Genomic DNA, 17,245 nt, shown 5'->3' with positions numbered 1-17,245 from the left:
TGCTTCTGGCATCAAAATTAGCCTTATTGTAGGTTGGTGCATGTATAACAACTCATTATTTGGATTTCTTTTCATGTGTGTCTAGTTTTATTTTGTTTGGTTATTTGCTCTTTATTTATTGTTTGTTTGGCTAAGTTACTCTGATCTTGCATTGTGAGTGAATCGGCATGCTAATCCTTGAAATGGAAGGGATCAAGCAATTGTGTCTCTGAAACGATCATAATTCAAAATAATCCTTAATATTGAGAGCTACAAAACACTAAAACAGACACTAGGCAAACAACAACACTGACAGGTAAACACCTGTAATAATTTGAAAAAATGGAAGTGGTCGAATGTAACCACGTGGGACAATTTCATACGAGTGTCAGACACCGAACATGTCTTACAATAAAACACACTTTCAACTTGAAGTGTCGATGCTACATAGATTGAGAACCTTCAATCAACAATTTATAAGAATTTGGGTATGCTGATCAATGGCTTGCAGATTATTAAATTATTTGAGAACCTCATCATTTTTTATTTAAAATTTATGACATTTTAAACACTTTAATGACAAATCTTCCCCTCTCCACTTTTTCTTTTCAAAATCTACATTTCTTGTACAATAATCATATTTTGGTGCATGCTTGATGTTTGAATGCTGATGTTTATAATGTTTGTTCAGTTGGAGGATGGTTTGCTACACTTTGTGTTGCTGGTTTCACAGCTATAGCAGTAAGAAAAGCTGTGAAAACGACATTGGTAGACGCTGAGCCTATGGGAAAGCCATCACCATTTTCTACCCTTGAAGTGTGGACATGGACTGCTGTTCTCCTGATATCATTTGTTAGTGCACTATTTTATCCAACATTACTGGGAACAAGTGCCAGAACATGCCTTCCATTTTTGCTTGCGGCCACTGTGTTAGGCTACATAGTTGGTTCTGGGTAAATACATATTCATTTTTACTACTGATCTTCAAATTGCCAATTTCTTTTTCACCATTGGCTTGTAATTGGAAAACAATTATTCTTTTGTCACTCACATGCTTATGCTATTCGAATTTTATAACTGTTATGGCACGCAATTCAAGTCTTTACGAGAAGTTGATTCATTCTTGCTGTTTTTTTTTTTTCAGGTTGCCGTCGAATGTGAAGAAGGTTTTCCATCCTATAATTTGCTGTGCACTATCAGCAGATTTGACGGCATTTGCTTTCGGGTATTTTTCGAAGTTAGGGCTTGATCCTGTTCTAGGTATGCCTGAAACTAACTATTTAATTATTACTATATTATTATGAAAGTTGTGCTAGTTTTAGTTGCTCACTCAACAAGGAAATGAAACTCAAGTTCAAAACAAGTTTGAAACTACTATTCTCATTGCAAACACCGAATGACAAACAGTCAAGCGTTTCAAATCTGCTTGGAAGTTAACTAACGCAAATTGAACTGTTTGAATATGGTTTATAAAACTTTTTACTAGGACAGTAATAACCATAAGAGGAAATATAATAGTAGAGGAGATTAGGAGACAGTAAAGATGATTGGAGTAATTTAAACAGTTTAGTTTCAAACTCATGTATATCTTTAGTTTCTGTTGACTTTTGTCTCAACATTCATAGGATATTACCTTACCAAAGCATCCACCAATCCTGGAGCTGGTGACATTTTAATGGGATTTTTGGGATCTGTTATTCTCTCCTTTTCCTTCTCTATGTTCAAGCAAAGAAAGGTAAACTGACCTAATAAGCAGATGAATACAACAATATCTCATTGCTCTCAATTGGTTTTACAGCATATTTTTTATTTACTTTTTCCTTTTTATTCTTGATAAATTAGCAAAGGCCTATGGATGATGAATGATATAATCATTGCTTGAATATATATTAATTCAAACTTGAAGAGCATAGAATTATGTACATATCATTTCCTTGCACACACTTAATTAACCTGCCAATCATTTAGCCAAATAGAAAACATATTGTGCTACATTTTTGTTCTCATACTGTCGTTAAATAACTGCTAAACCATTGATTTGTGTACCATATTCAGCTTGTAAAAAGGCACGCGGCTGAGATTTTCACCTCTGTCATCATCTCAACAATATTCTCGCTGTACTCAACCGCACTTGTTGGACGCCTTCTTCAATTAGAACCGTCCTTAACTGTGTCCATTCTACCCAGATGTATCACAGTTGCATTAGCACTCAGCATTGTGTCCATGTTTGATGGTAAATATCGCAACCTTAAAAAAAGGGACGCTCTAAAATTTGAATTATACTTTGAAAATTCTCTCTTTCTGTCTACAGGGGCCAATCCATCTCTCACAGCAGCAGTGGTTGTAGTAACTGGTCTGGTTGGTGCAAATTTCGTGCAAGCAACTCTTGATCGGCTCAGATTTAGTGATCCGATTGCTCGAGGAATAGCAACTGCTTCAAGGTATTTTCAGTAACCATTATGTTGTTCGCTTACCAAAAACCATTTTTCTCTGCATCCCACACTAACATTCAATGTTTTAAAAACCAAACCAGACATGGTTTCTGGGTCATACTTCAACTGCTCGAACCGAGAAAACAAAAAAGCAATAGAACTGTAGGTAGACAGTGTCGAATCACAGTTGAACCGTTCGGTTTGATTTTTAAAACATTGCATTTGGACTCTTACGATTCCCATGTCATTCTAAAAAAAATGAAATGGGATTGATAAAAAGAACTTGTACTGAATCTAACTCTATAGCACACGACACCGGCACATTTATTACATTCATTTTCACAAGTTATTGTCAGTGTTGAAGTGTCAATAATAATTTTTGTGCTTCATAATATTATAGTATCATACAGTATACAGACTATTTTGTTCTTCATGCATATTTGATAATTTGGTGTTGAATAATGTTTTTACAGTGCACATGGGCTTGGAACAGCAGCATTGTCTGCAAAGGAACCTGAAGCTCTCCCATTTTGTGCCATTGCTTATGCTCTGAATGGCATATTTGGATCTATACTATGTTCAATTCCAGTTGTCAGACAAAGCTTGCTTGCAATTGTTGGCTGAAATTGTCATATTTATTGAAACGTGCTATATTATTTTCATTCCTTGTTTATATGGTGGATGTACATTGTACAAATGTATAGAGAAATATTAAGCATAATTTAGTAAGTAGTGTCATTTTGTCAATTGTATAGGATGTAATAATCTGTTCATTTATGATTTATAATTATAGCATATTTAAGTTAATTATATGATTTTTAATTTATATTATTTTTTGTCTGTCAATCCACCAACCCATCTAATCATCACCACATTTTAATTTAAATGTTTTTCTTTATACTTTGTTATTTTATGAACCAACCTTTGACAAAATATGTTGAGATTTTCATTTTTCAACCTACCTTCCTAAATCAACCTATGCCACCCGTAACATATGCATATGGATATCTTGGGACAAAAGTTAAGTAAATTTAAATGTAAAATTTCTTTTAAAATAATATATTATTATAGCATAACATAATTTGTTAAAAAAAATATTATTGAATGAATGAAGAGGATATTAATTAGGATGTGGTAGTAAAAAAAACTAACAAATATGTGTTAATTTAGATTAGATATGTAAGAGAAGGTGGTGGAAAAAAGTGTGACATGTTGTGTCCCAACACGTGTTTGAATATGATTTAATGTTAATCGTGTAATGATATGTTAACATGCAATTGCATTGCATATTTGCATTGTATTGTATGATGTGATGAGTTGGAAGGAAGAGAAGTAATGAGCTGTTCCTTCCTTCTTCACCGCCTCAACAATTCCTTCCACCATATTATTAATTAAACCTTCTCTTTTCATTTTTCTTTCTCCTTCTCCTCTTAATTCATTTAATTCTTTTATCACATTATTATTACTATTTCTTTTCTCTCTTTCTCTTCATTTTTTTAGGAGTTCTTCATTTCTAATTTTCCAGGTTCATTAATTTCTTTCACCTTTTTTATTTATTTAATTTGATTAATTTGTTGCATGTCTTTTTGTTTTTTTGTGATTGTATAAAATGTTGCATGCATATGCATTAATTCTTAATTGTTCTTATCATTGTTATTATAACACGATGTTATATGATTAACGGGTTTTTATCAAATTTTATCCTCTTCTTCGCATGATTAGTATTTTATTGTTTGGAACATAATTAAGTCCTTTTGAAATTTGAATAGTAACTATATTCATTAATTGTTTTGGTTTGTGATAAAATATAATAACAATTTCTTCCAATAAACTTGTAACTTTTTGTTATTGTTTTGTTTCTGATCAAGGAGAAAGGGTATACGCGGTATTAAAATTTGAAAAAGATATTGAAAAAGGGGACTTTTTTTTTTTAATAGAAAAGGGATATTCAAAAACTCATGTATCTCTTGCTAACAATTAAGGGGAAAATGTTATGTGTATTTCTAACTTAAAATATTCATAATTAATGATGAATAATTTTCTAATTCATAATATTTTCAAATTTTATTTTAATTACTAAAGGTATATATTTAAATTAAAAATTACACTAAAAACATCTATGAAAATGCACTTCAATTTTGTACAATTTTCTCCTAATTTTGTGTGTGTCTGCAATTTTAAAGATGAACAAGTATTAATATTGTATTGTACTTCTTCTGCATCTTTGATCTTTTAAGATTTTTATTTTTGTTTCACAACTTTGATTTTTTAATCGAAATATAATTAATGATATTTTCTCTTTTATATTTTTAAAATTCCAAAAAATATAGATTAATTTTTTTAAATTATTTTTATGTGATAAATGAAAGATAAAATTGACTAAACCAATCTAGGATTATTTAATTTAACGGTGGTAGACAATATACCAAAAATAGTGGTGGAAAAATGATAAGGTGTGGTGATCCAACACCACACGTGCATAACATAAATGTGGTTTTGTTTTCCCTTAGCCAGCCAGAGTACTAGAGGTTGTAGTTTATAGGGGACGTTGCATGAATTTCAAACACACATAATTAATAATGGAGAGGTTGCAAATTAATAATGCAAATAATTAATTATCCTCCCTTCATCTTATCAAAAGTAACGTACCTTATGGCATGCACCATAATATTATTTTTTTCTCATTTTCTTTTTTGAGTCATTACCATTCATTTCCTTCATTCTTTGGTTCCTCAGTTCTAATTCAGGTTTGAAGCATTTATTTTATCCAAATATCCTTATGCTTTTCTTTTCATGGTAAAATTAAGTCCTTTAGCATATTGTCTTTTAAACATTATGTTGGTTTATAGCAAAATATATATTTTATTTTTTAATGAAAAATATAGAGCTGCATGTTACGGCAAAAATGATTCTGAATTGCGGTATATGAACTTTGATATTGTGTCAAAATGCGGGCTAATGTGACAATGCACGCTTGCAGAGACCTCTAAAACTTTTATATTTCATTAGCGATTGTTGTTGCAGACGCCATTTACATTGTGAAAAAGTTTCACAGCATACATATTATATAATAACTTGTTTGTTTTCTAATAATAATAATAATAATTTGAATTTCAGATTTTGGTGGCACTCCTAACTGCTAATTTGGAGCAGATTCTGTGACAAATAGTACTATTAAAGAAGAGGTGTCACTTTGAAAATAAAAAATATAATAATCTATGGAGCCACTTCCAGAATCCCCCAAGGTAAAGTTTACTTTACTGAATCAAATATTGAAGATTGCACTAATAATATTCTGATAATGCCTTCCCTCAATGAATCAGACTGGTGATGAAACTTCACCAAATTATGAATCTATGAAAGCTCTTAAGCATGTGATTGATACAGCAGCACCTTTTGAATCTGTGAAAGATGCTGTGTCAAAATTTGGAGGAATAGTGGATTGGAAAACCCGTAGAACTCAGAGTCTTGAGGTATATAATGTTATTAAATAGTGGCTATTGTTCTGCAATATGCTATTTAATTGATTGTTTTGGATGAACAGAGTAGCAAGCTTGAAGGACATGAATTTGGAAAACAAAACACAGCTGAGGAATTGGAAAGCACAAAAAAACTGATAGAAGAACTCAGACTGAACTTAGAAAGTGTAGAAAGAGATGAGGTTGAGGTAAAAGAAGAAGCGGAACTCGTGATTCGCAAAATCGAGGAGTTGGAGCAAGACATTGCAGATGAAGCCAGTTTTGAAGCCAAAGCACAGCTTGAGGTTGAAAAATCTATGCATAGTGAAGCGGTTTCGGAATTGGAAAATCTGAAGAAGGAATTGGAGTCAATGAGGAAAGAGTATGATTCTATGGTGAATGGAAGAGATGGAGCTATCAACAATGCTGAAGAAGCTATTGCAGCATCAAAAGAGATTGAAAAAGCAGTGGAAGATTTGACAGCTGAGTTAATTGCAACAAAGGAGTCATTGAAATCGACTCGAACCGAGCATTTGGAAGCCGAGGAACAAAGATCAGGTGTCATTGATGAAGAAACTCAGAACTGGAAGCTCGAACTCGAACGATCCGAAGAGGAGCTAGAGTTACTTAACCAACAAGTTTTATCAGCTAGAGTTCTTAAATCCAAATTGGAAGCATCTTCCTCTTTGTTGCTTGATTTGAAAGCTGAATTAGCAGCATACATGGAATCAAAACTTGAGGATGAAAACAATAGAGAAACAAAGAAAGAACTTGAGGAAGTGAAGATTAACATTGAGAAAGCAACTGCTGAGGTTAACACCTTGAAAGAAGCTTCATTGTTGCTTCAATCAGAACTTGAAGAAGAGAAATTGATTCTCAATGAACTTAAGGAAAGTGAACAAAAAGCTTCTTCTAAACTCATAAATCTTCAAATTGAACTAGAGAAGTCAAAATCAGCAATAGCTTTTCTTCAAATGCAAGAAACTGAAGCAAGAGAGGTTATGGCTCAGCTACCTAAGAAACTTCAAGCAGCAGCACAAGAAGCTGATGAAGCCAAATCACTAGCTCAAGCTGCTCAAGCTGAACTTGTTGAAGCACAAGAAGAAGCTGAACAAGCCAAAGCAAGAGCTGCAACATTGGAAACTAGATTACTAGCAACACAAAAGGAAATAGGAGCTGCTCAAGTTTCTGAAAAGTTAGCTAAAGATTCCATCAAAGCATTGGAGAGAAGTGAATCAACTAGAGGAGGAAACAACAATGATGTTGTAGATTCTTTTTCATTGGTTACACTTACACTTGATGAGTATCATGAGCTGAGTAAGAGAACACAAAAAGCTGAAGAACAAGCTAATCTAAGAATTGCAGCTGCTAACACTCAAATTGAGATAGCAAAGGAATCTGAACTGAGAAGCTTGGAGAAGTTGGAAGAGTTGAATGAAGAGCTTTGTGTGAGAAGGGAATCATTGAAGATTGCTACTCAGAATGCTGAGAAAGCTTCTGAAGGAAAATCAGCTGTTGAACATGAGTTGAGAACATGGAAAGCTGAACAAGAGGAAGAAAGGAAAGGTAGTGAAATTAATAACAATGCTGATGCAACTATGTCTGTTAATGATTCATCAAACTCTTCAAAGGGAAAAGCTACTTCAGATAATAGTCATGAAAGTGGTTCAGCTTCAGATGGAAAGAACAAAAAGAAGAAGAAGAAATCACTTTTTCCTTCAAAGGTTATCATGTTCTTTGCAAAGAGGAAAACACACCCAAGCAGCAAGTGAATGTAACACTAAAGTCTTATTTCTGATGGAGTTATTTTTATTGTCTTCTAAAATGTGAGAGTTTGTATTCAATTCTTTTGTTGCATGAAGGAAATAAGATCATTTATTGTATGTATAAAGGCTATAGCCCTATAGCTAATTAAGATGCTATATTGTTCAATATTTCAGCTTCCATCACCAAATTTTCATCATTCTATTCATTAATGAAAAAGGCACATATGACTCTACTTTTACTTTTATTTGCCTATGCTTAGAGTTTAGTTTCTAGAAATTTGGTTTACTCATTCTCAAATAGAAATTTGTTTTCTAGTGTTTAGTATCTAGAGATTTGATTCATTCATTCTCATATGACATTACAAATTTGATTTATTATAGATTTCAACCGATTTCAACCGACATTATAAATTTGATTTACTATAGATTTCAACCGACATTATTATTAATATTATAGATCTAAATACATATATATTTCATACATTTGAATTTTGTCATATTTATAACAATATTATTATTTTTATGTTATATTATCATTTAAATTTGTTATGAATTTGTTTATTTATATTCATTATTTTTATCGTTTCTTTTAATTAAAAAATATTGGTGATATTAATTATTCTCATTTACTATTGTTTAAAAAGAGTGTTTAATTCAAACTTATGACATTCCTAGAAAATATTTATAAAAGTATTAGAACAGTAGAATACAGAAATAGTTATATAATTTTGTTCTCAACAACTTTCTCCCCACCCTCTTCATTGGATACTAAAGCATGAAAAACTGGTAGTTATTTTGTTCCTAAATATATTCTATAAATGAAAATTATTTTTTGTAACTATGTAACACATATCGGAATGCAAATTTTTAACCTCCACACTCCCTTTGAGTAAAAAAAGAAAACCTCCACCATCTCATTAATTATTTTCACTTTTTTTTTTTTTGCAAGCATTAATTAATTATTCTCACTACAATGAAACAAACACCCACAAATAAATAAATTGTAAAAACATAAGATTCAACTAAAAGTATTAACTACTGTAAGTTTTTTATAAACCAAAATATATTAATAAAACTTATCTGGACCACAGAATGTAATAAGAAAACACCCTATAAATATTAATCACTAAAAAAAATTTAAAATCTCAAAGTAAAGTTATCAAAATCACATATTCATACATATTCATAAGTAAATTTATATGAATTTATGGGTTAAGTTGCAAAAAACATATTAATTCATTGGTAGATTTGAAAATTGATAATTTTATTCTAAAGATCGAATTAACGCAGGTGAATTTGTAAATTTACAGTAAATTCGATTGAATTTGGAGAATACACTTATATTACCCTAACTTTAAAAGATGTTCAATTTTTTAAGTTCAATTTAAAACACTCATCTTTTTTTTAGTCTTCTCCAACACGCTTTGTACTAACGTTTACTCTTTTCAAACTCAAACAAATTGTTCTTTTCTTCTTGCTTTGAACTCTTGTGCGCCTTCATCTTCACCGTCACCTTGATTTGATACTATTTTATGAGTATGAAATTTTATAGTGATTTTGTATATTTTTATTTTATAATTGAGTCGAAAGTTTGAATTATCGATAGACTTATTCTATTATAAAAATATATATATGATTTATATATTAATTTTAATATTATTTTAATATAAGGTGAATTCGGCTAATTTACCTATCGAATTCATTTAGTCAAAATAAATTTACTTAAAACTCGAATTTGACAATTTTGATCTCAAGTATGTTGGTATCTTTGACCTCGTAATAAGCGGAATATATCAGAATGTATCAGTTCTTTATGAAATTAAATCAATTTCATACACACAGCGGAAATTAAATTGTGGCATACAAGATTAGCAAGTTTTATTAGATTAATATGAGATTAATCAAGATGCATACAAGTCAAATTATCAGATTAAACAATATTACTTATTACATAATATGTTTAACATGCATCCAATTTTAATCACATATACAGATATATCAAGATAGTAAATCAAAGGAGATAAGGGTTAGAGAAGATTGCACCAAGGATTTATACTGGTTCAGTTGTCAACTTGACAACCTACATCCAGTCCTGAAAATCCAAACGGATTTCAGATTTTCTTCTCCAATAGAAAGAATCAATTACAGATTGTCCAGTTTCCTCCCCGAAACCTATCTATCTTAATGATCTCTTTCCTATTGAATACCCTCTGATCCTTGTAGACACTCAGCAGCCTATCACAGAATCACAGTGCGACTCTTTCTTGTTGAACACTCTTCACCCAAGAAAGTAGCCACCAGTTTCTAGCTGGCTTTCTATCAACCCTTTGATCCTTGTAGACAATCGACAGCCTAACACAAAATCAAAGTACGACTCTTTCTTGTTGAGACCTCTCACCCAAGAAAGTAGCCACCAGTTTCTAGCTGGGTTTTTAGCGTTCGTTTCGTTTCAAAGATTTATTACAGAATGAATAAAAGATGTAAAACAAAAGAGTCTTCAATCTTTATGAATGTTGCTCCTCACAAATCTGGATATTCATGGATTGTTCTTGAGCACATTATCATTTCTCTTAGATTGTCAACAAACTGTATTGAGATCTGTAATCACAATTATGAAGTTGTTAGTTTGTTGTTATGAACAGTTAAGAGCATTATGAGAAATTATGAAAGTTATGAATTGTTATATGAATAAAGATTGAAAGACAGTTTATATAGTTTCTGAAAAACCAACTACGAAATCGATTTCCCAATCGATTTTGTAAAGTTATAAAAGGTGCTAAATCGATTTGCCAATCGATTATCGCGAGTCTTGTTTTTCTTTAATCTTGAAACTATACAAGCTAATCGATTTACCAATCGATTCTTTAAAAGCAACACTTTTCAGTAGAACATGTCCAGACTTGTATAAATCGATTTCCTAATCGATTTCTGGGAAACTGTTTCAATAAAAGTAATTTCAATCGATTACTCAATCGATTTGCCAAATCTCAGAGTCGATGTATAAAAACACAGAGTCGATTTGGTCACAATCTCAGAGTTCACTGTGTTTTCAAAAAGTTTATTTCAATCGATTTGCCAATCGATTGTGTTCAAAACAGTGGCTCAGTTTTTTGATGTCAATCGATTCGTCAATCGATTTGATTCAGAACAGTGACTCAGTTTTAATGTCAATCGATTTGCCAATCGATTTAATTCAAAACAGTGACTCAGTTATTTGATGTCAATCGACTTGTCAATCGCTTTGGTAGCATGTTCCTGAAAAGTTCTTACCTAGTGTTTAGTTCAATCGATTTCCCAATCGATTGCAACCAAACTTTATCAGAATTGAAAATTTCAACAATAGATTGTCCAATCGATTATATTTGTCACAGGTGAGGTCATTTTTTCAAATGATACTTTGTTAATCGATTTGCCAATCGATTCCCTCAGCACTGGAGTGCTACTGTGACTTATCCAATCGATTTACCAATCGATGTGTTACCATCAGGTTTAATTTGTGAAATGTTCAATCGATTTCCCAATCGATTACTCTCCAAATCAGAGTGCTACTGACTTGTGCAGTTTTCATTTTTAATTAAGCTAATCGATTTCACATTTACAAACACTTAAGATTTCCTTACACCCTTGTTATGAAATCGATTTCCCAATCGATTTACATAGTCAGAATTCAACTTTTGTTGATTTCTTGTGTTCCAAGCAATTTGATCCAAGTGTGTAGGATTGGATTATGGTTCCTGAAATCTTGCTCAATTAAACTGTTAGATTTATCATATGATGTATGAATATTGTATGTTGTTAATTATGTCAAAATTAGGATTCAAAGGACTAAAGTCCAACAAAGTACAACTCCACTTAAAGAAGGGCGAGATCACCACCCTCTTGAACATCTAACAAATACAAACATAACTACTCATAAATATTAATCTCTAAATAACTAAGGGGATTGTTCAACCATTGATGCAAATCAACCTAAAAACATTTGATATTGTATTGATGTTATGACCAAGACAAAAACCTAATACGAAAACACAAAAGTTTCTAGCGCGTCAAGTACTCCGAACTCTAATTTTCCATACCACAATCAAGCAATCTCAAAGTCTTTTATCCCTAATAAATAAACTGGAGAAAACATAAGTACACGAGCTAATATGATATGGGAACGTTACATAAACCCCAAACCAATATAGAATCATTGACCACAGTTTTCGAAAAATATCTACAAATAAATGTTGTGACAATTCCACAGCACCACACCCACTATTGTACATCTGAGCCTCTGTAGACAACGTGTCGCATCAAATTAGATTGGACTTTTTGGACAACCTATCGTTAAATAGCTTCCATGAGAAAATGAATATCTTCAGCGGTACAATTACTTTATGACACATGAACTCGCCAAAAGGTTAAATTTAAATAATAATTAAACATTGGAATATTAAAATTCGTGACAGTTACAAACAAGTAGTTTAACAACGATCTAAGAGTAGAATAAATGAATATTTTAACTATCTGTTAGTTAATAAATACATATGTATATGAAATTGTATCTACACTTGCATATCTCAGTAGACGTTGGCAAATTAATAAAATTACTAAGATATTTTATCATTAATTGTAAAAGAAAAAAGAAAAATTATAGGATAACGCATTATGTTTGTGTTAATGTATTTTTTTTTTGTATTAATATTTTTTGAGCAGGAAAAAAAAAAGAGAAACATTCTATATAATTGTAACAAAATATAAATTTTTTAGAAAAAAATATTATATTTTTCAAAATATAATATTTATAAATATTTGTACATATTCGTGAATATTTTAAAATATGCTGAATATCCGTCTAATAGTTATTCAGAAAAATATAAATAGATATATTTTTATCCCATGAAAAGGGTTGTAGATGACTACGACCCCTTCATTGTGATATTTATTTATGATCTGATCCAATTTTGAAATGGTGGAGTTTCACTTATCCTATATATTATATATTGTAATTATGTTGAGTTATTTCAAAATTTACTTATATATACTTTAACAAAAAATTTAAGTTAGCAAAAACACTACAATATAGGTAAAAGAAAAATAACATTGACAACCGTATTCCCCAATATTGTGTTGAAATAGTGTTGGTTCAAACATATGAAATTTTTAGGAATTATTTGTAACAGGGAAATATAAAGGGAGTTATATAATTTAATTACAACCTAATATAAAATTTGAAATGATAATGTGAAGTACCATAGTGTATGATACACTTTTATATAGTGTCTTTAAGGTAACTAACATAACCACCTTAATCTAATTCTAATTTATATCTAATTATATTCAATTATATCTAACATTTCCAGAAATTAACTACCTTAATCTAATTATAACTCATATCTAACTATATTTAACTATATCTAACTGCTCCATAAATTGGAAGTGGATTAACAATTTTTATATTGAAAAAAAAAGAATACAATACAAGAAAAAAAAAACATAAAAATACAATGTAACTACTGAAATAAAATTACAAAGAAAATAATATAAGTCGTAATCATATTAGAAAGTTGATGTAGAAAGTGATAACGGCCGAAGTGCGTAGATGTGATTGAAGTCTTCTATCTATTTTTGACTAACTTAAAAATCTTTAAGTATCCACAACTCACTCCAATAAAATAAAAATTCCAATAATAAATCTTCAAAATATTAAATTTAACTAACAAACTTTAACCACTTTAAAATAAAAGCATTAAAATAAATATTAAATTACGAATAGAGAAAAAAATATTTAACTACCACGTGATAAAAACAATATAATAATATAATACCAAACACTTAAATAAATGAAAACTGACGTAAATAAAAAGAAGAACAACCAATGATTTCTTCTTCGACCTTTTATGATAATAAAATAGTCATTTTTTTTATCCAAATAGGATTAAAAAACAATAATAATCAAACCAAATCTTAAAACTCAAATTTTTAAAGAACATATTAACTTTGGTTTGGAAATTTCTTCTATGAGATGCAACTATGGTAGAGGTCAACATGGAAATGGCTTGCAGATAATCTTAGAATTGTATTGTTACTATTTCTCGAGAAGAAAAAAAAAATGAGAAAGGTGTATAACATGTATAGAATTTTGGGTGGAAATAAAATGAGAAAAAAAAATCACAAATATGGAGCCAATATCTATATAAAAAGGGAATCTTCACTGATTTTATGGAGTGCTCTCTCTCTCGTTAAAACAATTCTTGATATGAATTCATTTTAAGGGAGAAAAAGACGAAGAAAAAGTTTGTCTCAAAAGAAAATGCAACGGAATGATTATTGGTTTGATATTACATTAAGAATTATGATTATATACATTTTATATATTACCCATTAAATAATTAATATAACTATATTTCATTTAATCATAACTAATTTTAAATTATTTTAATCTAATTCTAACAATTATCTAACTATATTCAAATATATCTAATACAAAATCTTTCAAAACTTGCTAAGCAATAAAATAAAATTTAAGAAAAAAACTTATGTTTGTATTTTAAAAATGCATAATACTTTTATATAACTATTACCTGAATTCAATAAAATCTATAAATTAAATAGTGAAATTATTTTAACTCATTTCAACAGGAAATATCACTATTTAATTATGAGATTAATTTCTATATAGTGATGGTGTAAATTTATTGGTAAATTTGTAACTACATATGAGTTTAGTTGGATATCCGAATCTCTAATTCTTAAGTTTATACCTCTAATTAAATTATATCATCATGTTACTTTTTAGATTAATTATTAAAATATCTCTATAAATATTTAATTGATGTAATTTAATCGAATGCACAAATAAAAAGAATATTTTACATATATACAAATAAAATCATTCAATTAATTACTTTGTTTGCTCATGAACATGATTTTAAATAATTATCTTTTGAAATTATAACCGTAAGTGTTAAGTAATTCACTTATTAAATCGTATATATCGAATGTGCATGAGCTTTGATAAATATTATATTGAATTATTTGTGCAAATTTTATATCGAATTTTACCATCAAATCTTATAGCATTTATTTAAAATGAATATGTAAATTAATCCATAAAATTACAAATATATATTAAATTAATTGAATTTTATAAATTAATAAATACATTATTAAAATTATAAAATATCATTCAAAACAATATTTATGTCAACTTTTATGCTACAACTTTTGAAGTAACACTATAATTAAATATATGATATTAATATTGTATATTATAATTTTAGAGTGAATTTATTGATTATAATTTATTTATAGGAGGCATGGTAAATCTTATTTAAATATTTGTTTAGAGGTCTAGGTTGTTCTGGAAACCGTGAACGCGTTGGTTTAAATCCTTTAAACATTCGAAGGTGAATTTGATCTATTCAACCAATTTGGGATTTCTAAAGAGATGGCGTTGAATCCTCAACTCTTCCCTAACGGGATGCCGGTTCCTTTCGTCAGCGAGATGTTTGTATTGGCAAGAGATGGCGTTGAATTCGAGGTCGACAAGATTCCTTCCGCTGGGTAATTCCCTTTATTATTACTTCTATTCAATTTTCAATTATTAGGTTTAATTATGCTCACAAAACAAACTTATTATTTAAATTACTACTATATATTTACTTTAGACTGATGATGCAATACTTTAATTTTCTATTTCAGCAGTTCCAATAGGAATTGTTTGTTGATTTTGAAATAAAGAAAGAAAATGTATGGGATTTATGATGATTGTTTCATGTCATCTTGTAAATGTATGATTTCACTTTTTGTTTCAGTCAATCTCATAATACAGTTTGTTATATTCATCATTTTGTTATTAACTTCTTCATGAATTTTCAGAAATCACGGGGGTCGTCTCAAAGCAAAGGGGATAATCTATTTGTCAAATATAAGAATGGTTTTTGTTGCTAAAATTCCTGTTGATGGCCTTATTGCTTTTGATATGCCTTTGGTATGTCATACCATTCTTTCATTGCTTCAAATTGTTTGCTAAGTTTGCTGTTTTAGCGAAATTATAGATGTTCTTGTTGTTCTAACACGATTTAATGCACCCTTCTCTATGTTGAGTATGTTGATTAATCTATATATTGATCTATGAGTAGCAGAACCACTGCATAGCTTGTACAACTATATGTCAAATTAAGTTTGTGTTATTTTCCCGTTGCTTTCTCTCTATATATTCTGTTATGATCCATGTGACATTATGAATGCTATGAGTTTGAGGGTGCAGTTATAGGTCTGTTGAATGTTCTTGGCAAATTTGCATCATTATACCAAGAGTGTAATGTGTATACCTTTTGCTAACTTGCTGATTACTGAGAATGTAGGTTTTATTATGTTAGTGCGTCAGATTAGTGTATAAAGGTTAACCTCCAAAAATTATTACTTTTTCACTTGAAATCAAATTTCAAGATAGTTCAGTGTTGCTATTTTGTTTTTAAGGGGATTAAGTTGAAAAACAGCTATATACTTGAAGGGGATAAACTGTGTTTCGCCATTTTATTTTTATTTTCCAATGAATATTCAATTGACATATATACTCTATTTGACATCTACACTATGGTTATCCTTATGCAGTTGTACATCAATGGTGAAAAATTTAACCAACCAATATTTCACTGCAACAATATTTCTGGACTTGTTGAGCCTGTAAGTTAATTTTCCATTATCTGCTACCCTGGTTTTGTTTCTCTATACTCTGTCATTATTATTGTTGTATCAAAACCTTTGGTCCTAAAACTTGTAATTTTCTACAATCTCAACATAGGTAGTCCCAGATGACCAACACAGAGCTCTTTACTCCACCCACTCATTTAAGATCATATTCAAAGAGGGAGGCTGTGGAACCTTCATTCCTCTGTTCTTCAATTTGATTGCTTCAGTGAGACAATATAATCAACGTGCTAATGTACCAACAGAAACTCGTGTGGATCCTCTGCAGGCATCTCAGACTCCTGTTGATGAGATGATGAGACACGCGTAAGTGTTAAGCTTTAAATTTTTTGTTAAGTTTGTAGGTTGTGGATTGCATTGTTTATAATCCAGAAGCCAAGGATTTACAATTGAAAACATTATGCAGGTACGTTGATCCTAATGATCCAACAAGAATATTTCTGCAACAACCAAATGCTGATTCTCAACTTAGGCGTCGAACATATCAGCCACAGGCAGATGGAGGTCATGTTTGAGCTAGAAATGCACTATGCTCACCTTAATGCAAGAAATGTTTATATGGATATCGTGTATTAAAATTATGGAAATAAATAAAATTATGAGGGAACTATTTCTCATGTATGATCAACAAATAATATTTTATCAATTGTATTTTATTTGTAAAAAAAATTTGGGTATCGTTTTACGACGTGACGTAGAGACGTAGGGTATTCTGGGAAAGCATCGAGAGGGACTGATCAGTCAACAGATATATGAAACTACAATACAAGAAAGAATATGGACTATCCAAGAAAGGACTAAAATTTGTACTATAAGCGCATTGGACCACACATTAAGATTATTACTTCGAAAGGGTAAAAAATAATTATTTCATCAAATGTCTAAGACATTTTTTCATCAAATGTCTAAGACA

General features: G+C 30.1%; 3 protein-coding genes across 5 annotated transcripts in view; all 3 read left to right on the top strand.

Moving 5' to 3' along the window:
- Positions 1-3,218, top strand: part of LOC101496917 (plastidal glycolate/glycerate translocator 1, chloroplastic) — a 4,431-nt gene extending 1,213 nt beyond the window's left edge. The window contains 7 exon segments of the mRNA XM_073363827.1: positions 1-32; positions 671-932; positions 1,124-1,239; positions 1,605-1,714; positions 2,035-2,212; positions 2,291-2,420; positions 2,885-3,218. The exon segment at positions 1-32 is cut by the window's left edge and continues 5 nt beyond it. Of these exon segments, the coding sequence (XP_073219928.1) occupies positions 1-32; positions 671-932; positions 1,124-1,239; positions 1,605-1,714; positions 2,035-2,212; positions 2,291-2,420; positions 2,885-3,035 (979 nt within the window). The 3' untranslated portion in view covers positions 3,036-3,218.
- A 498-nt stretch (positions 3,219-3,716) lies between these two features.
- Positions 3,717-7,880, top strand: LOC101497241 (protein WEAK CHLOROPLAST MOVEMENT UNDER BLUE LIGHT 1-like). Of its 3 annotated transcripts, none has more exons than XM_004509569.4 (4): positions 3,717-3,936; positions 5,529-5,656; positions 5,735-5,884; positions 5,956-7,880. In XM_004509569.4, exons 2-4 carry the CDS (start codon positions 5,630-5,632, stop codon positions 7,639-7,641), a joined length of 1,863 nt encoding a protein of 620 aa, XP_004509626.1. In that variant the 5' UTR covers positions 3,717-3,936; positions 5,529-5,629; the 3' UTR covers positions 7,642-7,880. The 3 variants fall into 3 exon arrangements, with proteins under 3 accessions (XP_004509626.1, XP_073219927.1, XP_004509627.1); XM_073363826.1 differs by lacking the exon at positions 3,717-3,936 and adding an exon at positions 4,936-5,051; XM_004509570.4 differs by lacking the exon at positions 3,717-3,936 and adding an exon at positions 4,937-5,158.
- Positions 7,881-14,960: 7,080 nt separating this feature from the next.
- On the top strand, positions 14,961-16,953 carry LOC101497800 (UPF0664 stress-induced protein C29B12.11c). The gene is made up of 5 exons (XM_004509571.4): positions 14,961-15,183; positions 15,499-15,610; positions 16,237-16,308; positions 16,427-16,638; positions 16,739-16,953. The coding sequence occupies exons 1-5, from the start codon at positions 15,068-15,070 to the stop codon at positions 16,845-16,847; spliced, it is 621 nt and encodes a 206-aa protein (XP_004509628.1). The 5' UTR covers positions 14,961-15,067; the 3' UTR covers positions 16,848-16,953.
- The last annotated feature ends 292 nt before the right edge of the window (positions 16,954-17,245 follow it).

Source organism: Cicer arietinum, chromosome 7 (assembly GCF_000331145.2).
Source record: "Cicer arietinum cultivar CDC Frontier isolate Library 1 chromosome 7, Cicar.CDCFrontier_v2.0, whole genome shotgun sequence".
NCBI classification, from domain to species: domain Eukaryota; kingdom Viridiplantae; phylum Streptophyta; class Magnoliopsida; order Fabales; family Fabaceae; genus Cicer; species Cicer arietinum.
This window is presented reverse-complemented; position numbering and strand designations above follow the sequence as displayed.